The sequence below is a fragment of the Lichenostomus cassidix genome, chromosome Z (genome assembly GCF_008360975.1).
Source record: "Lichenostomus cassidix isolate B80296 chromosome Z, HeHo_3.0, whole genome shotgun sequence".
Lineage (NCBI taxonomy): Eukaryota > Metazoa > Chordata > Aves > Passeriformes > Meliphagidae > Lichenostomus > Lichenostomus cassidix.
In genome coordinates, this window is record NC_139511.1 from 34,351,039 (window position 1) to 34,377,511 (window position 26,473).

The following is a 26,473-nucleotide window of genomic DNA, read 5'->3' on the forward strand; positions in this document are numbered from 1 at the left end:
ATAGCTGTGAGTAGGACCCCCAGCCCACTCTTAAGTCTGTGGGACATCAGTGTCTACAAAGCACTGATACCCAAGCTGCTTTCAAGTGAGGTCATAAGTAACCAGCTTTAAGGGAAGGGTTCATTACAGCAGTTATAGACAAGAAAAATATATTTGTTTTTATAAGGCTCCTCTTTCTCCACACAGAAGAGGATGCCACCAAACTGAGGTTGGTTTATGAGCGATAATACAAAGCAGGTTCAGGCATTCGTCATAACATGTTAGTGTATCTATTTTAAACAACAAATTAACATAGGCAGCTCACACAGAAAAACACCTGCTTTTTGCAGGTGATACTCCTACAGCGAAGTCTTAAGACTCCCTCTATTCACAGATATACACAATATAAATCTTCACTGAAAGCAGTGCCAGAGGCAACAGGATACAATAAACTGAATCCTGAACTAAGGGATGAGGCTTGGTTATGCATGCTGTCATATTCCAAGTTCTTCAGTATGCATTTAAATGAGCTTGGTCCCAAAAACATATTTAAGAATCACAGAATCATTAGGTTGGAAGAGATCCTTTGGATCATTGAGTCCAACTGTTAACCTAACACTACAAAGTCCACAACTATACCATGTCCTTTAAGTGCCATGCACCCTTTATTATCAAAAACGAGGTAGTAATAAAGAAAATCTGCTCAACATGGAAAGTCTGCCTTAGTAATTTAACCACATAAAGTCTTCACAACTTATAGGACTTCAGAAAATCTACAACATGGTCATTATCTTCTGTGCTCATCACCTCCAATTTGCATCAACTTTGTTTTTTATCACCAGTAAAATACACTTCATTAGATTTTAAATTGTTTTAATTCAAAGCAAATGAATATATCACCAAAACACTGCCAAATGCTTCTGCAGTTCCCCACTGCTGAAACATTCTGTGTGCTCTAGAAATAGAGACTGCTTCACAGACCTGCACAGCCCCTGGAGGGGAGTTTTCTGTATTTAGTTAAATACAATTTAACAGTATGCTTTACCTTAGCCAAGTTCCATCTTACCAGCACTTACACTTATTTAGAAAAAAAGAATAAAGATTTGGCTTTGCAAGCAAATGTACGTCATAGGGCAAGTATTATACCAGCATACATGGTTCAACATTAAAATAATAAATCCTTTCAATCAGAAAAATGAAGAAAACTGCTTCTTCATAATCTGAAATCACATCACTACATTTTGCTTGTGAGAACAAAGTTTACAGGCATAAGTTGCACATAAAGGGTTTATTTTAAATGTTTTAAGGATAGAGTTACATCATAATTATAAAAATTACTTACAGAATTAAGTAACAGATTTAAAGTGTTTATACTTCTAAATGCAGAGAACAGGGAACTGTCTACATTGTTCAAAATAAAATAAAAATAAAGAAACCAAGCTCTAAAGATGAATTCACTACCTAATTTAAAGATGTGAACACGAAGACCTCTGAACTATACACATACCAAGAACCATCCAAATTGCACTAATGATGTAAAATACAAAAAGCACAGCATTTTCAAGGAACCAGAAACTGTTTTTAACATAATTCTTTTCCCTGACACAACTAGTAAATTCTCTCTGAAGACAAAGCCCCTATGTTTAAACAATCCCTTTATAAAGAAGGCTTCTACCTATTGCAACAAAAAGGGTTTTCCCCATCTCTACTCCAACATAGTTTAGGATTTGGCACTCAAAAGAAAGAAGAAGAATGTAGTGTTCTGCTATTCAACTGAAATTTTATTTTTTCTTTAACAGAATACATGGTCCCTTCAAATGCTGTATGACACATACAACTGGAAAATTACCTTCCGTTGGCACTATGCTCGTCTCACCGGTGCATTTAATCCTACTAACAACCATTAAAACAGCACAATAAGCAAATTCACAAAAAACTGAACACAAAATAAAAACAGAACAAAACAAAAACCTAAACATTTTAACATGCAACTTTAGTTTGTTACATTGAATGTTCTAACCCTCTAAGCATGCAAAAAAGGATGGTCTGCATTTAAGGTTTTTTTTTCCCTTTTAAGAAGTTTTACATGGCAGCCTGACATCACACACACGCACAATATACAACAATACTACAGCAGGTAAATGTGGAAGGTGAATAACTTTTATACAAAGATCCATGGCTTGTGCCATCACAAGCCCTGTGTGATTTTGGAAAGTAATGTTGAACCCCTATAACAAGGAACCAACATTTAGTTACCAGGGTAACGCAAGCACTGCATGCAGATCTGAAACATGAGCCTAAAACAAAGCCCAAAGCAGATGGGCAGGGAGTGGAATTAGTCTCAAGCCTCAAAAAGGTGGTTTAAGCTATTAAAAAAAAAAAAAAAAAAAAAAAAGAGAAAAAAAAAAGTGAAAAGAAAATACCCACGCAACAGACAACGGGGACATTGAAAACCAGTGAACTTTACAGTTTGTAGATTATACTCTAATTCTCAGAATACATGGTGTATTTAACAGGCTTGCAGAAAACCCACAAATACAAGCCTAATGCTGAAAGTGTTCCAGTACACCTAAACCTCAGATATTTGAAAACAAACCTTTTATACCCAGATATATAGCCCCAAGTTCAGTGTACTAGATAATTCACGTATCTCGTGTATAATTAATACACTCACTCATTCCTGTGCCACAAATATCGACTTGGGCTCATGGAGCCAGGCTCAGCTTTGAGATTTACATGCAGGACTCTTAAGAGTCAATAGAAAACACAACAGATCTGCAGGATGAAAACACTGTGTTGCAAATCTGCTCACTTTGTTCAAACACAAGAAACATTTACGACTCAGGTACTTACTGCATAAGGACTGCATCGAGAAGCTATTCACTGAAAGACAATAGCCTGCCTTTGGTTGCCCATGATGAAATACTGGACTTAATGCAATATAGTAGCAATGGACAAAGAATTAAGGTATCATATTTATACGGAGAGTATTTATTACCATTCAACAGCATAATGAGGCACAAGCCTTAAGGCTAAAATATTAAATCAGGCAAAAAAATGGACAGAAAGGGGCTTAAACCATTGAGTCTTCAATATCAAGAATACCCACAACAGAGGTCATCTGCACCTCTGTCCTCTGATTAACAGCACCTCTCCTGCATTCTTCCACTAATGGCACACAGTTGGATATCAGGGCATTTGTTCCTTCCATCAACTGTATTAACTGTCTTCACATTCTGTAACTGTGTGAAGCAGTTTTTTGAACCTTGCAGAGCTCTGCCTTAATGTAACATGACAACCTTGTTGCTGTGCTGGATTGCTGTTCCAATTCCATTATTTTTAAAAGCTGCCAAACTTCAGAAACCCTAATCTTCATTTACAACTATCTTGCAAGATCATAACCATGAAAAGATTTTGCAGTTGTGGGCTGCTATTTACATCCACAATCTAATGCAGATGACTGAACCACTGAGACTGCCTATAGCTTCCATTAGATAGTACACCACTGGCATGCAGAACTCTAGTGTTCATAGAACAAAAATCATGTTAACAGCATACCTCAAAGCAAGTACAATGTACACCACAAAAGGCAACAACAGGTTTAAACTGTAGATTTGTCCAGACACTCCTTATGTGGAAAAGCCAAAAAACAATAAATTGGGAAGATGCCTTCTTGAACCAAAATGATTAAAAGCAAACCAACACAAACAAATGCAACAGACTGAGCAGAAGGCAACAAATGCTTCTCCTTCTCTAAAGTTACATCTTCAGTGTGAAAGGACGCCCCCTCCCACTCCCCTGGCATGAGATTGTATTCACCATGTAAAATATTAACTACTATTAGGCTTCTAAGTCCACACACAAACATTCAGGTTGCTAGGTTTTGATATTAAATGAGAGACTACTGATGCCAATGCGTAGTCTAAAGTTTTCTGAAGTAGCATATATACTGTTAAAGTTGTGGCACCAAGCACTTGGGTTTTGCTAAGAAGTGTGAATAACAAACAAAGAAAGAAGTACAACATTTAGGATTGAAGGCAGCCTTGTTGCATGTATTTCACTGGTTCCTACAACTTGTAAATATGGGCCATTAACCTGCATATTCTAATTAAATGGTTATACAGATTAAATGTAATTTTATTGTTTAAAGCCTTTTCACTGAAACGTGTGTAATCCAAACACTTGATATCCTACTGCCCTGTGACTAGCCAAAAATGCACAAGCATTTCCACGTACTGCAAGGTCTTAAAAAGCTAAATTTGAAATAAAGTGTAGAAACACAGCAGACTGATGTTACTTGGGTTAGGCACTCCTTAATGCTGCACAAACTGTTTAAACCTTTCAGAAAAGTCACCTCTGTCCCAACCCTGAAAACAAGGACTGCCAGTATCCAAGAAATTAAATTTAATGTTACAAAAGAAGGCGTATCAAAATATCAAACTACACTTGCATGTGGCAGTTGAACAAGTGAGTGCAAGATTGAAGAAAAAGTCAAAATCTATGAAAAAATTTAGATTAATGATTACAATACTAGATCAACTTCACACAGCTTGAATTTGCAGCTGTTCTTTGCTTTTAACTCCCTCCTGCCCAAACATATTGACTTCCTTCAAGAAAAGGAGTTCTCTTACACAAAATGTGTCATGTTTGTATTACTCAGAACAAAACAGTTTTGCTGGCAGAGATTGTGGGTTCGCAGGGACATTTAAGCTTTCATTAAACTGGAAAGCAGTCAAGTCTTTGTGTCTACAAATTTTACATTTAATAGTTCCACAAATTTGGCAAAAGTTCATGATGATGTCTAGGATGTCTTCACCAAATCGTAGACATAAATATGGAAATCATCATCAAACTTGATGAAATAGACAGATGGTTTGGCTTCAACTTGATGAATGACCATGCCAGTCCTTTTCGAGCCATCTTCTTTGGCATATTCCACTTGTTTGCCTACCAGGCTGTCCACAACTTCACCTGGCTCCCGTTCTGCAGGAGGTGAATCATCTGTAACACAAACCCAGTGTGCTTTAGTAGACATCAACAACATTTTGCAATATGGAAGATAACTGCAGAGTCTTCTTTAAAACTCATATAAAACCATTAGAAGTTGTAAATAGATTAATTAGTTTTGTTCAGACAAGCACCTAACAATTGCCATACTTCCAGAAAGTAGTTGCAGGAAAAAAAATTCAAGCAATATTGTCTTCAGTTTTATTAAGACAAAAACAGCACTTTGATTGGTAAGAGAAGTAAGTCTTTGAGAGGAAGGTTTAAGCCCAAGTTGTAAGAAAGGGCTGTAGATAACTGAATTTAAGCCATGAGCAGAAAAAGGCTTTGGACCTCCTCAGCAGAAAGGTAGCCAAACTTAACTTCCTTCTTCCCACGCACATTATCTAATGTTTCAGTGCATGCATGCAACAAAACCATCTCTTCTGAAATGGTAGTAGGTGTCAACTCCTTATTAAAAGGAGCTTTTGACTCTGTATTTGAATAATACTGTTGGTTAAGTCTGATTGCATTATTTCCTCTCTGGCAAAACCTAACCAGAAATAATATCCTTATATTTTAGACAATCCCTATGCTATATCTGAATAACGAAAGGTGCAATTTTCTAATATGCCAAGTCATTGGCTACAAGCCAATCACAGAACAAACACAACAAAGGGTAATAAGTACTGCTAGAGAACTGGAAGCTAACCACATCTTTCTCAGCTCCTCTAGTTTATCTAAAGTTGCAGTTTGTATTCCACTGAAAAACTTCCTGAAGAAACAGTAACATCTGATATGGTTTTCATTCTGGAAATTATAAGCTTTTAAATTAATAACTTTGTTCTAATTTTGCATTAAGAAAGCCTTACAGATTCCACCCATTCTATTTTCAGTTTTGAAAGCTGTGAAAGAACTCTCAAAGGAGAAAAAATACAACAGGAAATGAATAGATTAGCTTGCATTTAGCCTTAAAAATGCTTCCACAAACATTAGAAGTTTCTTTTTCAATTTGTGTTTCAGTTCCTCTATAAATGCATTGTCACACATAGTTATTATTCCCTTAGTATCTGTTTTATATGAAGAGTCTTTCTTGGCAAAGATGCAAGTTTAATTCCTACATTTTCACTCAGAAGTCTAGACAAAGTTTTAGTATCAGATCCAGTAAGACATTTTCCCCTTACAAAAAAAGAAAAAAAAAAGAAAAAAAGAAAAGCTTAAAACAACTTATCTGTTATTTGGTATCTGCCATTATCTGTCTCTTCACAGGTGCAAAACCTATATTTGAGAAGAGACCGTACCCTAGAAATTTTATTTATAATATTATGGAAAGTTCCCCCAAATTTACAGAAGTCTTGCAGATATTCTAAAATCTGATTTGAAAAATACTTCTCCAAACTACTACCATTCAATCATTGACTCAAGGACATGATTCAAAATACCTAGAAAGCAGTTACATTTAGGGAAGCAAGCAAATATTTAGAAATGTTTAGAAAATCAGTAAGCAGTCAATAATCTTGTGGTGAGCAGAGAGGATAAAGTGCATTAAAAGCAGTTAGTACTTAAATGGAAAGAAAGCATATAAGCTCTCCCTATCCTCACCCCCAAAGGTGGAAGAAAGCAAAGCAAACGTAAACCACATTTGAAGTCCTTTTTAGTAGTTAAGACCAAGAACAGTTTATTTGAACATTGAAATCTGAAAGAGCTTGCTTGAGTTCTTTAGGAAGGGGAAAATCACTTTTTTCCCATTACAATCTGTGGTTCACTCTTTAAAAGCATTGGAGATGTTGCTTTTTGCTAGATGTAGAGAAGAGGGTGATCTAAACACAGATGATTACTACATAAGTTATGCAATTAAGTGCCACTTTTATTCTGCCAGTAGATCATTAGCAGTGGTGGATCTGAAAGAAGACTATCTCAAACTCAACAAGTTATTAATTGGGTAACTGTAGTGTTTGACTACATAGTACTTTGCATATGTATTAATCACAATTAATTTTCTTTAAATCCCAGATGGCCTTTGTCAGAAAGGGTGCTTTGTTACACAGAAGTAAACTCAAAGTATTCTTTATAAGCTTCCCTCCCCCGCTTTTTTTGTGCTGACTATGTAAATCTCTAGGATAATACTGAAGCTGTGAAAATCAAACTAATAGAAGTCCTGAAGAAGAAGAAGACTGCCCATTCAAAAAGGGAGGAAAAATATCCTTAATATGCTGAAATCTTTTTCCTGTTAGTATGTTACAACATACTAACAGGAAAAAGAGACAATAAATTTTCAAAAAATGAGTGCTTCTTTCCTACAAGCAACTACTCAAAAAGTTTTTCACACTGAAGACATATAGCTCAGTGAAATTGTTCTAACTACATTAGCTGGACCCAAAATTTTATTCATTCCTACAGTAACTGCTTCAGAGTTACTATTCATTCCCACAATTACTGCTTCACAAGTCCTGTTGGCTTGTAGAGTCAACTCTACAAGCTGTGATTCTTCTTTAAGGAAACAGTGGAAGAGGTCTGGTTTGCCAGTTTCTACTAAAAAACCTAAACATAAAGTCTTCCATGGTAGTACACATGCAGTTTCAGCAGAACTAAGAATAATTATGAAAAAGTATTTTCCTGCATATGTCACTGCTAAGAAAAGTTAAATACCTCAGCAGTTAACATGGAACATATGTTCTTTGTTGTACTACCTTCATTAGCTGTGACACTTTAAAAAAAATTGAAGGGAGTAACAAACAAGATGCTTGTTTTTCAGCTCTCCTGTCCACAAATAAACCACAGCTAAATGTTCAATACAAAAAGCTGCCAGAAGAAAACAGTAACTGCCCTACTTACTTGAATCAGGCATAATGCGAAGGTCACCTTCTTTATAATCATCTAAGAGTTGGTACATGTACAAGACGGGATCTTTCTCATAGGTAATATAAAACCATGTGTTCATAATAGGAGCTCGAGCCAAAACCATCCCCCTCCATTCATCTTTTGAGCCATCCTCTGTCTCAAACATATGTTCCACAGCTTTACCAATCATTGTGTCTGCCAGGTGGGCATCACTAATTCGAGACGAAGCTGAAATGACAGCATTTCATAGATTCACTCAAAAGCACAGATAAGTATTTTTGTAAAAAATAATCTTTATGCTGATTCATACACAAATCTGATTGGCAGTTAGTAAATTCATACATAAAACAAATACTCTCCATTCCAGAGAGTTTACTGCTGCAGAACTACAGAATGTTGTTAAAATAACAATTATTGTTCTCCCTGTGATTAAACAATCATAATGCAAGTTAAAGAGAGATCAGTTGGGGTCACAGCAGCAGAAACTCTGAACTTTAACTAGACAGTGGACTGGTAGGGGCAGACAGGAGAAACAAAAGGCCTATCACAGAACGATTCTTTCTATTATGTTATTAATTCAACCTTGGAGTTTGGTCCCTCCTAATGCCACCCTACAGATTGTTACCAATTCCTTCCCAGTTAGAAAAAGCAACAGCTTCTTCTGTCTATAAACTAGTGTTTACTTGAGTGGATATCAAACTTTGTGGATTGAAAAACCCACAGTTTAACAATTCAGTGCTAATTCTGAAAAAGAAATAGCATTATTACTAATCAGGTTAATTCACAAAATGTCTTCCTGCCATTATTAAAAGTACATGGGGTACTACCAAAAAAATGTGACCTTATTACTGTTAGACAGACAAAATAGACAACATAGTCAAGATGGCTTAGAGGTGAAATTTTAGAAGAAACACAAATGTTAATCTAAAAATTACAAAATGTACTGAATTTTGTACTTAAAGACAGAAGACAGCAACTGCACTCATTTAGCATAATCAAAACCTTTGGAATAGAAAAAAAAAATAAAAGCTTTTAGATTAACTGCCGTGAGAAAAACCAGAAATTAACCAGTAACGCTTAAGTGGTCACTTGTTACCTTGGGGGAAGTCTGGACGGATTAGCGGAGAACATTTAGCGATACATGTCAGCCCAAATGTATACGAATTTAGGATAAAAACCCCAAACACTTACCAACTCTGTCTGGAAGAACTTCAAGAGCTGAAACTCTTTCATCTTTGTGAAGTTCTAGTCCATACACACAATCAAATCCATCATACTTTATGAGATAAAGCGAGGGATTTACAGGAACTTGATCAAGAACTGTGCCCTTCCATTGTGTTACAGGTCCACTCCCTTCTTTCCATCCATGCTGTATCCTGCAGCCTACAATATTTCTTCGTGGCTGAGAAATAGGTTTGCTTGGTCCCACATTGTTTCTATGTTTTCTGTACACAGATACAAACATTGACATTAAACAAAAATACATACATGTTCAAAATTCTACTTCAGAAAATAATTGTATGCTTTTACATGATGATATATTTTACAGCTTAGCACACCTTATTCAAATTAGGGCATAAAGCTTATCACACTTTATTGAAAAAAAGAAAAACACACTAAAAAGTAGTGATCCATTTTTGATGTGCTGTAAAAGGTCAGTTTTCTAGCAGTAAATTATGAAGCTAGTTTGCTTAAGCCAAAATAACTATTCCACCCCTTGCTACTCTGATTGTCAAAAGTAAAACTCACCTTATAAAATCTCAAAGCACAAGGTTACCTGGCAGCATCACAACTTTACTACCTTGTTGCTCTCTGCAGAACAGTAAACAACTCCTTCCCAGGAGGAAGAGGTTAGTGCAAACATTATCAGTGGCTGACTGAAACTCCTGCAAGATGTTTGTCTTCCCCAAAAACAGACCTGTTTTCACCTAAAAGAAATTTAGCCTCCTTTCTTTACAGGTAATTTTGCCTCCAAGTAGTTTTAAAGACACATGGCAGCAACAACACTTCTGTATTTAGTATGGGAAATGAAAAATTGCATGTAATGGAAATGGCCATAGAATGGATACTCCTTTATATGGGAAACATTAAATAACCTTTTTATCCCTCTGCTATTTTCATGGAACTGGCATGGAAATTCCCTCTGGTGAGTAACAGCTGCTGTTCTGTAATACAAGCTATTTGACAGCTTCAAATCACTGAAAGTGTTATACAAGTTTTGTTTTATCCAGCTGTTAAAAACACCATTTGACAACTGTGAATACAAATGGGAGAAACTAAGAGACATCATGAAAATGTACAAAATTCTCCTGGATGTCAATTAGTTGTAAAATAATTTTTTGAGCTACTACTTGCAGTGCACATCATTTCAATGGCAGTAATATATGCACACAACTAGCATGCTTAAAAGCAACATTTAAAAGTTCATCACTTGCAGAAGGCAATATTCTTCCTTAGATTAGAGATGGTGATTAGAGAAAAAGGTCTCCAAGAATGATGAATGCTCTCACAGAAGTCCCTATATGATTCAAAAAATGCAGGTAACAATCATACCACTGAAATCCTGGAAGCAGCGTTTCAGAATAATACACTCACAATATGATACTGGAATGCTTAAAGCTGTATCATAACTGTAATCATAACTATTAAAAACAAGATATACAATTATATCCCACCTCCAGACTTTAATTCACCATGAAGATTTTAGCAGGGGGTGTTTTCAAATTTCACTCTTCCTATCATTTGAGCTTTTCAAAGATCAGACTGCAGTTTTTTATTCCTAACTTTGCTACATAACTGGAAAAGGTTGGAGCTCCTGTAAAGAGACTCTCCCACTAAGCTGGTTCTAATTTTATGGAAAAACTAGAACACTTTTGCAAATTCTACTTCTACTCAAGTCTATACATGTATTTATAATTATAGTAAGTGTCAGTAATAACTTACTACTACAAAATAAGATCAGAGATCTGGTTCTCAGCACAACAAAACTAAGTTTGTTTTGTATTCAATTTATTTATCTAGTTCTAATGCAACATTGCTTCATTCTGAAGGGAACAAAACCAACTAGAGATAGAAGTTAAAACTGACATCGCTTTATCTAGTTTAAGCAATTTACATTGCTCATCATTTTACCTTTGAAAAAGATGATAATGCTATTCATATTCAACCTTATAGACAACTTTACTTTCTGCCTACAAAGCATAATCTACTTTAATGTTTAATTTGGAACAATAAGGCAAAAAGCTTCACACTCATTCTAAAAACAATGGAAGACAACATAGCTGAGTTCAAACAGGTAACTATGTTTAAAATGCCTCAGAGAGCAAAGAGCATTATGAATTTAATTTACAAGTCAAGTACCCGCTAGGTGTACTTGCAGTTCTAAGTTTTGTTTGAAGGTTGCTTTACTGAACACCTGCTCACTCTGATTTGAAATGGTTCACACTGTAAGAAGTAAGATATTCAAACTAGTAAATTACCAATGAAAACCTACTTATTGCATCTGAACACATGGTAAGAAAGTAAGCAAAATTTTTTAACTATCAATAAGGAATTTGTGAATGTACTTCCATGTATGACAATCAAGTAACCACCTCTCCTTTCCTCACCAATGTGGTATTTTTGTGATAAATCAAGTTACACAAATAACCTTCCATGATGCTCTATCCAGAAGGTCCAACACAATTTTTTCCCATCTCTTTCATTAGAATTATCTTTAAAATTTCCACAAAGATTTGCTCTTAAATATTGGATAACAATTAATCACGTATGACACGAAGCCAGGAAAGATAGAAAATAGCATGTCCTGGAAATAGTTCTTGACACATCAGACACATCCTCATTGTAAATGGCCCTTCAATTCCGAAAAGTTTCTGATCCTCTTCTTTATCTTGCAGGCTGTAAGCTGTTAAGGAAGATCTAATGTGAAAAGGTTTCATTATCGTAACTAGGTATTTTGAAAATGTTTGAAAGACTACCAAGCCAGAAAGAAATCTGCCCAGATTTTAAAGCTGTGTTTACATGGTCTTTGCACAAACTTTAATTTGGCAACTGCTACCAGGGAAACCGACACAGTGCAAAACTGCAGTAGACTGGTACCTGAAAAATCAGCCATTACCAGAGGTTTGTGCTTAAAACACAAACTAGCATTCAGGAAAACGGGACTGGCAATGCCTAGTAACCTATGAGGTTATCCATTTAGGTTTGGTTGTTGACTGGTTTTTTTCCTGACCATGTCATCTCAGAAAAACACCACAAGGAAAAAAAAAGAAACCCAGAAGGGTGAAAGAAAACCACTCCTTTCAGATATGCAAAACACGCACATGTGAAAAACTGGAATGAAATCTATAAAACATTACAGAAGCAGTACAGCAGCAAGCAGTCAGTATGCTTTCAAGTCTTTCATGGTACAAAGCAGAAAAGTTATTAAAAACAGGACACAAAACTTAATGCAACTGTGACCTTATTAACTTCTGTCAATAACAACAGAATGGCGATCAAAGAATTGTTATTAGCTACTTTTCAAAATATTCAGATAAGGCACATTAAGACAGAAGTTTTGAAGTACTTTCTGTAGTCCCTGATGAGTTAAAAAACTCATTCAGTTGTGAATTTCAGCTCTAGAGGTTGCAGAAGCCAAGAATATGTTACATTAAAATGGGATCAAAATTTCAAAATGTTTAAGTTCCCTTGTAGTTAAATTGCAGGTATAACCTTATGCCTCAAAGTCTGTGCATTGCCAACTACAGGAAATCTGGAGAACCTGTGAAGAAAGGACTGTTTCATACTTGTGCTAGTTCTTGTGCTTTCCTTATACACTAAGAGTGGAAAGAACGAGATCCATGAGTTTACTGACTGCTCTGATGCCAGTGAGGTCAGCTTCATATTGGCAGAGATCACCATTACCCACTGACAGAGCACTTGGAAAAACTGCCCTACAACCATGGGAACCATCTCCAAAAGGCTCAACAGTTAACTACCATTTAAAGAGTTCAGAAGGCTTATCCACACTGCTCATTCTATCACATCCTCAAATACTGAATCATGTCTTGTTCCTTCCTCTACCACAAACCTTCTGAAGCTGTTTTAAAATCTCCTCAATGGTCTCTGAGTGCCAGTAGGCTTCTTTTTCCTTAAATGAGGAGTTAACTAAATAAGTAACTAAATCAGTGACAAAGCATGCATTACTAACTCATGGTCTATCGTATTGGCCCAGTGTAGTATCAGCATATAGTATTGCATCATATTCATCTCCTACTCATTTATGGTGAACTATAAATATAAGCAATATTCTACTACTCTACCTCATTCTCAGACAAGTCAGTAAGCAGCACACAAGAACTCATCTTGGCTTGGTACAAAAAAACCTTTACTAAATAATAAACAATTGAAGTAGGCTAAATTAACATAAAACTAAGCTGGATTCTTAAGTTAAATACCTCCAAATTATGTCACTTAGGATCAAAATTTCTTATGTCCCACAAAAGCCTTTATGCTAACAGATTTACAGCCTATTTAGTTATTTTTAAAAGTGTATATTAACACAACAATAAAGACAAATCTAGCCACCCTCAAGTACAAAAGGCAACCCACCTCTGATAGTCTTCCCATCATACACTCCTTTCTCTGAGCGGTTGAAAGAGAACAAGAGAAATTAAATTTTAACCAACTCTACCTGCCCCTAGACAAATAAATGTTTCTCTTTGCCTTCTATGAAGATAGACAAGAATGGATAATGATGAGCTGGTGGAAGGCATCAGAGTAGTTTTACATCAGGTGCTGTCTCTGGGAAACAGTTAACACTGTTAACAGTTATTAACTACATTCATTGTGGAAAATACACCTGCCAAACAAATTGTTTGTGATTGATGCACACTACATGACTTTACACTTACAAACAGCTAGTAACATTTTAAGTTTTCCACTTACCCAGCTTAGATTTCTCTCACCAGATATAGCCAGATATGGTATCTTGCTGCATGATACTAAGACCAATTATATCCAGAAGGTTACCTCTACTTCTGCAGAGCTACTCACCCATGTTCAGCTGCTACTATTTAAAATGTTGCAGATGGAAAAATACATGCCATGAAAGTGTAGCAAAAGCAGGTATCCTTCCTTCACATACCAACAGCAGCTTCCTTACAGAAGTATTTCAGTGTATTCTTTACTTTTAAAAAATGAAAAATCTTTTCCAACACTGCAGTTATAGTGCATACATGATTAGAAATTTCTAAGATTCCTTCCAGACTGGGTGCTTAGTAAGCATGATTTGCACTTTTTATTGACCTGGTGACTGCATGAACTCTGTGCCAGAGAACAGACATCCTACAGTACATGTGGCTAATTTCAGGCTCGAAAACCCTTCTCTGTGGATTCCAGAAAGCAGTTCAAAATTGCATTCAAGAAAAATATGTTAACAGTCAAAACAATGTTTCAAACTTTATCTGTGGGGCTTTCTTTCCTACGACCCTCCTGAAAGAATTAGAAGTCTGACTCTACAGACATATACAGACCGAATATTATTCCACATGATTTTCAAGAACAAAGTGAGTGGAACAATACAGATATACTTCTAGAACAATACTTCCAGTTACTGAGAGCTGTTCCTTAGTACATATATTAACAACTTACTTGTGGGAAGTTCTTTTCTTCATCATGCTGGCAGACACTCCTGCATGACCTGAAATATAAAAGATGTTGGAATTATTGAAAAGTAATTTAAAAACTTACATGAACCCTTCATATTAAATGTCAAAATGTAAAGAATTGAAACACTTCATGTTACGACTGATCAGTGACCTGTTTCAACAGAAGGCTCTACGGAGGTAGACACAGGCTATGTGCACATGAAGCTGTGGTGGGCTGACCCTGGCTGGATGCCAGGTGCCCACCAAAGCTGCTCTATTCCTTCTCCCAGCTGGACAGGGGAGAGAAAACACAACCAAAGGTTCCTGGGTCAAGAGAGGGACAAAGAGGTATCACTCACCAATCACCATCACAGGCAAACCAGGCATGATGGTTAAGTTATTATCAATCAAGTCAGAGTAACACAATGAGAAATAAAGCCAAATCTTAAAATACCTTACTCCCAGCTCTCACTTCTTCCTGGGCCTAATTTCAATTCCAATTTTTTTCTACCTCCTCTCTCCCAGGTAGCACAAGGGGACAGGGAATATGGATTGCAGTCAGTTAATCATGTGCTGTCTCTGCTGCTTCTTTCTTTGCCCTCAGGATAGGGTTAGCTCTCCCTCCTCACAAGGACTCCTCTCACTTTGCCCACTGCAGTGTGGGGCCCCTCCCATAGGAGACAGTTCTCCAAACTTCTCTAATGTGAATCCTTCTCAGGGGGCTACAGTTCTTCACAAACAGCTCCAGCATGGATCCCTTTCACAGCATGCCACCCTTTGGGAACAGGCTGCTCTCTAGTGGGTCCCCCACAATGTCACAAGCCCTGCTGACAAATCTGCTTCAGTGTGGGCTCTTCTCTTGTGGGGTCATGGGTCCTGCCAGGAAACCTGCTCCAGTACAGACTTCCTGCAGGCTCACAGAGTCTTTCAGTCACATCCACCTGCTCCAATGTGGGGTCCTCCATGGGCTGCTGGGGCACAGCTGCTTCACTATGATTTTTGCCACAGCTGCAGGGAAACTTCTACTACAGTACCTGAAGCACCTCCTCCTTCTCTTTCTGCACAGACCTCAGTGTCTACAGGGCTGCTACTCTCATAGTCCCACTTCTCTCCTGCAATTGCTACTTTGCAGAATCTTTCCTCCATTCTTAAATACAGTATCCCAGAGGCGGCACCACCACCACTGATGGGCTCAGCTTTGGCCAGTGGCGGGTCCGTCTTGGAGCTAGCTGGAGCTGGCTCTGTTGGACACAAGAGAAGCTTCTAGCTGTTTCTCACAGAAGTCACCCTTGTACCATCCTGGTACCCTGCCATGCAAACCCAATGCAGAAGCTCAGCGATGAACGCAAGGAGTGGCTGACAGCAACTATTAAAACGAAACTTGAACTGAACACAACAGGGACAACAGTTGAGATGGTCAATCAGCAACAATAGTTTAGTAAATCGGCTGGCTGTTTTAAGCTTTTGTTCTTGAGTTAATAAAAGGAGATACAAATACACATCTTCCTGAGTTAGCCAGACCAGCACTATCTGTGCCTAACACAGCACATAAAAAAACTAACAATAAAAGATTTTTACAGATAGAAGAATGCTGCACTCAATGACAATTCGGGATGAATATTAAAAAATGGAAAGAAGCTACTAAGATGAAATGAGGAAAGGGAAGCTTCTCCTGGTTGTTAGAAAGTTACTTACGAGCAGTCACAAATAATTTGGCAGAGGATACCTGCAATAACAAAATGACAAAAAACACTCTCAAAAGGTAACATTGTATATAAAAGGTGATGTGCGCAGCTAGAAAAATCCGTCACAGTTCTTGGAACAAAAACTGTAGGCTCAGGTCAGGCCCAATGATCATAGGGATCATTTACTAGGGTTGACTGAAACAGCCCCTGTTAAAGTGATGACTGAGGGTGACTACATGGCCAGAAGATAATCTTGTTTGATCCTGATTCTCCCTGTCTTCCTCACTGCACTGGTTTTGAATGGTATGGAGTTAAATTTCTTCCCAGTAGTACAGAGAACAGTTTTAACTTCTCTGTAGGCCTAAGCAAACAATTCTTTCAAATTTAACAGTGTGTGCATATTCCAAGCATAACTGGAATTATATACATATTGAAAACTTTCATGATATTAACAGCATCACACAGGAGTCATGCACTGACAGTACTGGCATTAACCCTCAACATCTTCATAAATATTTTACTGTTTCCATTTTTATGTGAAAAATTTAAGAGGTCACAGATAAAATTACAGAAATGGCAGAATTATTAAAATAGTTAATAATTAAAATAATCTTATGTTTAGTATATTCAAGCTTGCATCAAACCTTCAGGAACCTGCATTTTGAACAGTAGTGGCAGCTGAAATTTTCAATTTTAAAAATTAAGCCTTGCCTGTCAATTACTGTGATAAAGACCCTACTTGTAACTTTTGACTGCTACAAAACCAAATAATTAAATGAGTATTTGTAAGAACTTAGCTAGAAAAAAACCCAGCAGAAACAAAAGGTTTGATAAGAAACCCGTAACACTTTAGGACTTCATTACAGCCTATAGAAAAAGCTTTCTAAACATAATATCAGCTACCTCTTTCTGTAAGAGGCAGCTGTGTTCTACTAATACATAATATAATAAACCAGATTTCATTAAAAATGTTTTACTAAAGAAAAAATACCTGTTAAAACTCGAGAACTGATCTTACAAAATAGAGAAACTTCATCAGCAGAATATGAATACATGTACTTTTACATTTCCAGCTTATAGAAGAGAAGTAAGATCTTGGCTAAATTAGCTCAAGTAAAAATACAACAAAACAACCAAAAGGTGCAGCACAAGAATTTGCTTCCTGGGCTCTGCTGAAGGACTCTGGAACCCATGTGTAAGAAGGAAAGTATTTTCCAAAGTCAAGAATAGAAACACTAGACCTACACAGAAGGAAGATTTACTACAGCATTTGCAATAAGTACAGAAGAGAAGCCATGCCGACTTCTGGGGATGGGATTTTGGGGTTTGCTAACTTCTCGCCTTGGGATCTTCACATTTTTGATACGGTTCAACTTGTTCACTAATATAGTGAGCACTACACCAAAGACGTGAACTCTACACCAAAGACAACTAAGTCCTATTCATCAGCTTAAGTCAGGCAGTACCTTAAGAAAGCTCCCAGTTTAATACATGAAATTAATGGCATTTGAATGTTCAATACAAATATCAATAGAAAGTATTTGAAGATCCAAGGTTAAATGCACCCTTGTACCAACATGATGCCTATTTGCCATAGTCTGCCCTCCTAATTGCATAGTCTGAATTCAGCTGTTTCTCAAGAAGATGTTAACTCCTTTTAAAGACATACGAGGTTACACTATTGAATTTTCTTGGCCACGCAATTGCAGAAACTGCAGTAACAGTTTCTGCTCTCTACAGCAGCTCTGGACAGGGGGACAGAATACCACAGAATCCTTATGTTTAACATAGTCTAGTAAGAAGGTCAAACTCCGAATTATCTGCCTCCTGAAACTTGCTTGGTCCATAAGAATGTAGCCACTGGACATGACCCAGCAATGTGCACTCCCAGCCTAAAAAGCCAATTGTATCCTGGGCTGCATCCAAAGCAGTGTGGGCAGCAGGGAAGGGAGGGGATCCTGCCCCTCTGCTCTGCTCTGGTGAGACCCACCTGGAACACTGCATCCAGCTCTGGGGTCCCAGCACCGAACCTGCTAGAATGAGTTCAGAGGAAGGCCATGAAGATGACTGGAGGGCTGGAGCACCCCCTGCATGAGGAAAGGCTGTGAGTTGGGATTGTTTAGCCTGGAGAAAACAGGCCTCTGAGGAGACCTTATTGCAGCCTTCCAGTATATGAAGTCTTTAAGAAGAAAGACGGTGTATTGGTTTGAAAACAAACCAGTGGGAGATCACAAGTCAAGACTGAAATTAAAAATAAGTGAAATAATACAAGGAAAAGCACTGACAAAGTCAGATACAACCTAACACCCTGTTAGGGTGGTAGTAGCAGTCCAACTGAAGTAGTCCAGTTGAAACGGTGATCTTGTGAAGGTCTAGTCTCCAGCTGAAGATCCAGTGGTAGCTCTGGTCCTCTGGGAACCCAGTAGACAGGGCTAGCTCAGGCAGTTCCAAGGCCAGGTTATATCCAGGTGGGAACACCTGGTTCCTCCCTCCTGGGCAGAGCATCCCACAATGGGATGAGATAAGTCCATGAGTCACACGGTGGGTCCCTGATGGCCCATTGCCTGTCATGCGGGGTGGGTCATTAGCAGCTGGTAACAGCTAATGGATGGCCCATTGCCTGTGGGTCATTAGCAAGTGATAGCAGCTAACGGCCCACAGCTGGTGGTAATAGAATACTTAACTACATCTGTATTGCAACCTAGGACAGACGGGGACAGACATTTTAGCAAGAACTGCTGCAACAGGACAGAGGGTAATGATTTTAAAATGCAGATGATTAGATACAAGACAGAAGTTTTGTTACATTGTGTGAGATGCAACATTAGCACAGGTTGCCCAGGGTTGGTGGTTGCCCCACTCCTGGAAGTGTACAAGTCCAAGCTGGATAGGGCTCCAAGCAACCTGATCTAGTTGAAGATGTCCCTGCTAAAGCGGGAGTTGGACAAGACAACCTTTAAAAGGTCCCTTCCATAACAAACTACTTTATTATTTTATGATGTAAGAACACAGAAACATTTTTTTGTAATAGAAAGAGAACACAAACTCCAGCTTCCAGACAAGAACGACAGAATTAAGCATTCAATTGTCATATGGTCTCTGATGTTGTTTGAGGCTAGTTAATTCTGCTCCTTACAATAAATCCTTAAACTTCAACAGCAAAACTACAAACCGTATTTCTGAATATTTCTACTTTACTCCAGACAAAGATATTGAGAAACGGTATGACAAGACTAAAAAAAACAATTGTTTTTGGCTTCAAGTGAAATATACATGTCATTTCAGCTGGGACTACAGGGGAATAGGAAGAGGGATGGGAGAAAGTTATTGGCAAAGTTTTTGCTATTGTGACATGAGTTGGTACCTTCCATGCAATCCATGAAAGTAAGACAGGCTCTTCCGAAAACAGCACCAATATTTTACTTCTCTGAGTATCTCCTATGTTTACAACAAGCAGCAAAAGCTAGATGTTTTTAAGTTGTATTACAGAATCTTCTGAGGGAAAAACACTAATTCCACTCTGTATCTGGAGACAATTTCAGAATTACTTTCAAGGACTTAAACACTTCAGTGTGCTGATTCACACCTAGTATTGCTCAACCTCAACTTGAAAGAGTTTGAAGAAATGAGGTATTTTAATTGAAGGAGGCTGGAAGTGCAGACATAAACCAAATTCTAACTCTGGAAAAAAGATTTCACTGCAATTCTATGCAATTCACATCCAAAAGGGGGTGTCCTCTCTTCTTAGTTTACTGTCATAAAGACAGTACTAAAACAATTTACACTTGCTTTTAAGGGTGAAAAAGCTACAAATACTCATATATGACCTATTAGTAATATGCTCATATATGTCTTAATAGTTTTCCTTATTAAGAAAGTACTTTTATGTTTTTAAACCATCTAATAATGGCATTACAATTGTGCCTGACCATCATGCAGGTAGGATTAGGCACACTGCTAAGAAAGACTCCAGAGGACCATATCTTTCACTTAGACAGATATGTGATCATTAGATTTTAAAGGGCCAATTGTGTTCAAGATAACCACATCTTATTTTACAATCAATTATACTGTATAATAATTTTAAAAAAAGTATCAGTATTTCTCCTAGTTTTGGGACAGAAATACATTAATTAGAGAGACAGGCAGGCACACTACCAAGAGCACCTATCTGATCCACTGAAACTATACGGTGAAAAGCAACGCTATACTTTGACAAACTCAAAAGAGTCTGTAGCCATGTACTCTACTGTTGTGTAAAAATTAAAGGCCTAGCTTTCCTTCTTTTCTTCACCTTCAATCCTACTCTTTGTTTCTCAAAAAGGAACTATGTACAAAGTATGTTTCCCATAGAGATTTCAAAAGCCTACATATTATAAATAACATGTACCTCTTCCTTTACACCTACTTTACAACAAATAAAAGCATTTCCTTCCCAGGCAGACACACAGGACAGCTGAAAAGTGGCTTTTCTGAAGATGCCATCAGACCTGTAGTGTCACTATCTCTACAACAGGATGAAATCAAAGTCAGTCAAAAAATGCTTTGTTAATGCATTAAATTTTGCCCTATATGAATACCTGACACTACTACTGGTTTATCTCTACCGCCAAATTGTTTTTTACAGCCCGTACATGATCCAAGAACCTCCTAGAGTCCAACAATTTTATGATTTTACATGCAATAACGTATCAAATATAAAATACATGGACTATTTCCATTATTTCACTGTATCTTTTCCTTTTATTCATTTTCTCTCCTGATTAAGACTATATTACTGCTTCATTATTCAATTCCAGATTATAGCAATTTTATAGGCAAGACTTAAAATCCTTATTTCTGCTTTAAGATTTAACTGTTCTGGAATACTATGTGTTCATAAAGTTTATCAGTATGTCACAACCATCTTTAAAAAAGGAAAACAATAAATAAGATATTTATATCCACAATGCTGTAAAGCTCAGCAAATCCTATTTAAATGTTACTTGTTTAAGTACAACTTTTTCTTTTTTTTTTTTTTACAGCTGCTCTAGGTTATGTCTCAGACCGTCTTCAAGGTTACCTGGTTCAGCCCTATGATGGGGAACAGGACTTTTCACTAGACCATGTTGCTTAATATCCCTTTAGACATGACTTTAAACACTTCCAATGAGTAGTCACTCGCATTTGGGTAACCTGTTCCTGCATGTCACCATACTCATCATAAAAAATTTCTTCTGTATACTCAAACCTAACTGTACTCTTTTTCTGTTTAGAACAACTACCCCATGCATTGTCACTGAAGGCCTTGGAAAATAGCCTCTCTCTTTTTTGTAAGCCCCTCTTAAAAACTGAAAGGTTGCACCCCCTGGAGCCTCTTCAAGGCTGAGCACTCTCAGCTCTCTCAGCCTTTTCTCATATGAGAGGAGCTCCAGCCCTTTGGTCACTCATGGCCATCCTGTGGATCTACCCTCCTGCAGTCTGAAGCCATTTCCCCTTGTCCTGTCATTATATGTACTTGTAAATAGTTCCTCTCCAGCTTTCTTTTAAGTCCCCTTCAGGTACTGGGACACTGTAACTGGGTCACCATGGAGCCTTCTCTCTCCAGGCTGAACAACTGCAGCTCCTGCAACCTGTCCTTGTAGGAGAGGTGCTCCAGGCCTTGGATCATTTTCTTGGCCCTCCTCTGGACCCACTCCAACAGAACCACATCATTCTTATGTTAAGGGCCCAAGAGCTGGATGCAGTACTTCAGGTGGCATCTCACTGGAGTGGACCAGAGAGGCAATAACACCTCCCTCCACCTGCTGGTCACACTGTTTTTGATGCCACCCAGGATGTGAGTGGCTAGCTGGACTGCGAGTGCACTGCTGGCTGGACTGCTGCGTCACACTGAGCTTCTCATTCACCAACACCCCTTCGTCCTTCTTTGTAAGAATAGACTCCGTGGGGTTTAGTTATGGGGATAAAATAGGGACAAGAGATCTCTAAAGATGAGTTTTAGAACGTGAGGGTTTATTGTGAAAGAGCATGGGCATGAGAGGCCTGCTGGGCTGCAAGACACAGCCCAAAGCAGGCCAGAGAAAAGAGAGAGAGAGAGAGAGAGGGAGAGTAAAAGAGAGTAAAAGAGCGCAAAAGAGAGTAAAAGAGAGTAAAAGAGAGTGATTTGCTGTTTACAATGCAATAAATCATCTTCTCTGTTGAATATTCTAATTCCCTTTAACCAATCTAAGACAAGCTACAAACTCTACAGCATTTACATACAACCTATAAGAATCATCACATTACCATACAGGGTCATGTTTCAAACCTTAAAAAACTACCTTTTGGGATTTCTACCAGGCAGGTAGGGTCTGCTCTGACCTTTGGACCTGCCTGGGCAGAGGGCATTGTTCTATCAAGAAGGGGGATTACCTTCCTTGGCCATACCATTGTTCTCTAGTTACTCTACAGCTCGAACTTTGTCCTCATCTCAATCTCGCTCATATTTTCCATATCCTCAGCATCTTTTGCAAGGTAATCATATCTATAAGGCTTTCCTATTTCATCTTGCCCAACACTTCTTGTTAGGGATGCCCTCAATCCAATCTCCGACCTGGCTGTATTTGTGCTTGGCATTGCCCCAACACAGATGCAGAACCTGGCACTTTGCTTTGCTGAACATCAAACAGGCTCACCTCTTAATCCTGGTCTCATCCAGGTCCCTCTGGATGGCATCCCTTCCCTCCAGTGAGTTGACTGCACCACACAGCTTGGTGTCATCACCGAACTTGCTGAGAGTGCACCCAATCCCACTGACTGTACCACTGAATAAGAGGTTAAATAATGTTGCTCCCAATACTGACACCTGAGGAATCCACTCATCACTGGTCTGCATTTGGTCACTTAACCAAGTGTTTAAAACTTTGTAATTATAGTCTCCTTTGAATCCCATAACTGTTACTTAAGAGGTAACTGTATTACCTTCGAAATCAGTACATGTTTCAAATAAGTGACAGCACATTGTAAGACAGTCACAGGTAAAATACAAGGTTGGAAGTTTTTAAAGTGTTACAGAGAAATCCTCCAGTATCAGTTGCTTCAGTTTTCACTCAATCAGATGAGTATTTTAAAGCACCAGAATGGTCAATTGCTTGGGTATTTTAAAAGTTAATTGAGATTTACCAATTACGCGTTTCTTGAATTTTATAAAAGCTCCAATTCACAATGGTTGGTGATAAAAAACATGCTACTTTCCCCGCACAGGTCACTGATTAGTAACTTTGGACACAACACAAAATAGGAAAGTCAGATCTGTAGACTTTGTCTTTCCAATCCACGATCTTCTAGAACAAAAGTAAATTTTCTTTTATAACAGGTATGATGATATCTATATAAAATCATTAATATATATAAGAAGTCAGTAATGTAAAAACATTTTTTATCCATTAAAAGCAAAAAAAACACCTAGAAAGAACACCTCACCTGCATCAGCTCTGGACCGCTGACCTGGTGATTTTCCAAATGGGGTCTTCATTCATCTGTGTTTAAGTGAGCAGCAAAGCTGCTGGACTAGGGTGAAAATCCAGTTCTTCCCTAATTCCAGGATATCTTTTTAATCTCAGAGTAAGACAATCGCTTATTAATCCACCATTCAATCAAGAACTTGTCCTTCCTCAAATGCAGAAGATGCAATTTCAATTATAGTACTCTGAAAAACAAAACAGGTGAAGTATAAGTAGCTTGATTCTGAAACAAAAATATTCTATTTTAACCAAGTCTCACTTCAATGCTTGTTTTCATATGCGACAGGATACTACTTCATATTCTGTTACTCTGAAAACATTCAGCAACAGAGGACATATGCAGTCAAACAAACACAAGTGCTGCTACTTTTATCTCCTAGAAAGTTTGACATCATAATGTCAATTACACAGAGAAAAGGAAGGTTTCTTAAGAAAACACTGAGCTTAATATAGGGAAGAATGACTACTAACTTAGAGGAAACTGTAAGGAGGTAAAGCACAAATCAACTCTTTCCATTGGTTAGAAATAACATGCTCCCACTCACAGAGCTGAATGACTTTGCTCAACAGAATGGTAAAAAAGTCTTTTGAAAAAAATGCAGCACAAAGGTTTTAAAGGCACTGACTCCACCACAGTAACTGCTCAAGCCAGCAATTTGTTGAGTAGGATGACAGTTCATAGATCTGATGATTCATAGATCTGTTTAAATTTCTGGCAATTCTCTCCACCTAAGATCATCAAATTCCAAAAGCATTTAGTCATCACATTCCCCTAGATGAGGGAGGTGAGGACATCTTTTTTAATGCCCTCTTCAGGATTTAATTTGAAATTTGTGAGCATGTGAAAAAAACCCCAAAGCATTCCAGGTTAACTTATTTTGGGGCCAGAAACATACATGAAGAATAATTCTCTACTTCAGTGTTACCTACAACTAAAAAAAGTCATATCAGATCATTTCCTTAAGAAATGTCACGGCTGTTCCGTGAGAGAGACACAGTCTCTCTAATCTGTGAGTCCTCCCTCTTTTACTTCTGTTTTAGAAGCTGCTGTCCATTTTCATACAGGGATTAAAACAAGAGAAATGCCCCTAATTAGTGATCCAGCTGAGAGAAAAAGTGCAGCTTAAGCTTCTGCATTACTGAAAAAGGGAACATACAGGTGACACACCTTGAGGTATAGTAAAACTGTTACACAGAAAAATGTATTTACATCTAACACTTGACAATTCTTTAATGAATTGCACCCATTAACTGCTAGGAACATAGAGCAATACACCTAGGAAAAAACAGCAACATGGAGAGAAACATTCAGTAATCTGCAGTTTTCAGAAAGAACTAACTTAAGACACTCTCAGTCAGGAATTCAGAAAAACTTGTGAAATTAAAGAATTATTAACAGAAATTTACTAGTTTTCCCACATTTCATCTCTTCTTGTAATCTACCAGTGTATACCCAACCAAGGCAACAATATCCAACTTCTTAAAAGCACTTAAGAGATATAATTGGAAGCAATTAGCTTGTTTAACTACTTTACTGAAAACACAGCATAAGAACTGTTTTTTCTACTGAACTCAGACATATTTTGCTATGGATTCAAACACATTAATACAAAAGCATCACATATTATGAAAAACCAACTCTGAATTTGGAGCACTGCTATGATACACCACTGTACTTAGTCTCACAGGTATTGCATAAACATACAAGAGATCAATTATTTTCCTCCAGAAAAGCTATCAGTTGAGAAATAACTGTAATCTTGTATATCTTCTGACCTAAAAACCCCCGCAAAATGAAAAAAAAATCCCTCCAAAACCCAAACCAAACCACCATCACTACCTCCACAAAACATTAAAATCTTCAGTTTACTAAAATAATACCCTTTTACAGCAAGCTGTTGATACATTATTCAAGGAAATTATTCTGTAACACCTGTATTCCCCCTCACATGATTTCCAATTCATAGTACAAAATATAAAGTACTAGATATTTTGATTCCATTGCTTATGCATTTACATGTTGAAAAATAATAAAAACACCTCAAAAGATATGGTTTTCTACCAGTTGTTTTTTTTAATGGAATATCCCCAATCACTACTATGTCCCAAATTTGAAATCATACTTCTGAAACAGAAAATTTATTCCTAATCCTTTTAAAGTCACAATTCATTTGCTAGCACTTAATGAAGTTCTTCACTATGATCTCTGAACCTGTGGATGGACACAAGGCTACTGAAGTCGAAACCTGATGCAGCTGTTTAAACTGATTTTCTAGAAATTAAGCCAGTAACTGTAACTAATTCAACACATTACTAAAGATGGAACTTGTGCTTTCCTAACACTAGCATTCAGAATTCAATTTACACTTCAGTTGCATATTGACAGTTCTGAAGATACTAATAAAGAGGCATAAAACCTAATTTTCTGAAAACAGAATGACATACTTTGAGAACACTTTGAATTTTTAAGCATATGTAAGTAAGTCTTACTTATTTGATTAAAAATATGCCAAACCCTGTAAAACTTGGTATTCTTAAATGTGATAAATGACAAAACATCATACTTAATGCCAGAATGCAAATATCTTGAACTCCTAATATGAAAAATTATCAAGAAAAAAATTAACTCACAAAATGAAAACCCTTTTATTGCAAGTCTCAACAAATGCCATTTTTCACATAAAGGTAGGAAACAAAAAACAAAAACATACTTCCCATGCACTGAATTGCAATAAACTGCTCTTTTAAGGAAGAGCAAATACTTCGTGTTTGGCTATATGTAAGATGACCTATGAAACAATCAACTTTAATTTAGAGTCATTCCGTTGATAGCAGCAGATACAGTAGGGGTTTTTTGGATACAAAGCAACAC

General features: G+C 37.4%; 1 protein-coding gene across 4 annotated transcripts in view; it reads right to left on the minus strand.

The window, feature by feature from the left end:
* Window positions 1-1,248: 1,248 nt before the first annotated feature.
* Window positions 1,249-26,473, minus strand: part of SPIN1 (spindlin 1) — a 56,622-nt gene continuing 31,397 nt past the window's right edge. For all 4 annotated transcript variants that reach the window (XM_085041772.1, XM_085041770.1, XM_085041774.1 and 1 more), the window contains exons 2-6: window positions 23,561-23,786; window positions 14,437-14,485; window positions 8,995-9,248; window positions 7,798-8,031; window positions 1,249-4,980 (exon numbers count right to left, since the gene is read on the minus strand). In XM_085041772.1, coding sequence (XP_084897898.1) covers window positions 4,781-4,980; window positions 7,798-8,031; window positions 8,995-9,248; window positions 14,437-14,485; window positions 23,561-23,612 — 789 coding nt within the window. In that variant the 5' untranslated portion in view covers window positions 23,613-23,786 and the 3' untranslated portion in view covers window positions 1,249-4,780. The remainder of the gene's footprint in view (window positions 4,981-7,797; window positions 8,032-8,994; window positions 9,249-14,436; window positions 14,486-23,560; window positions 23,787-26,473) is intronic.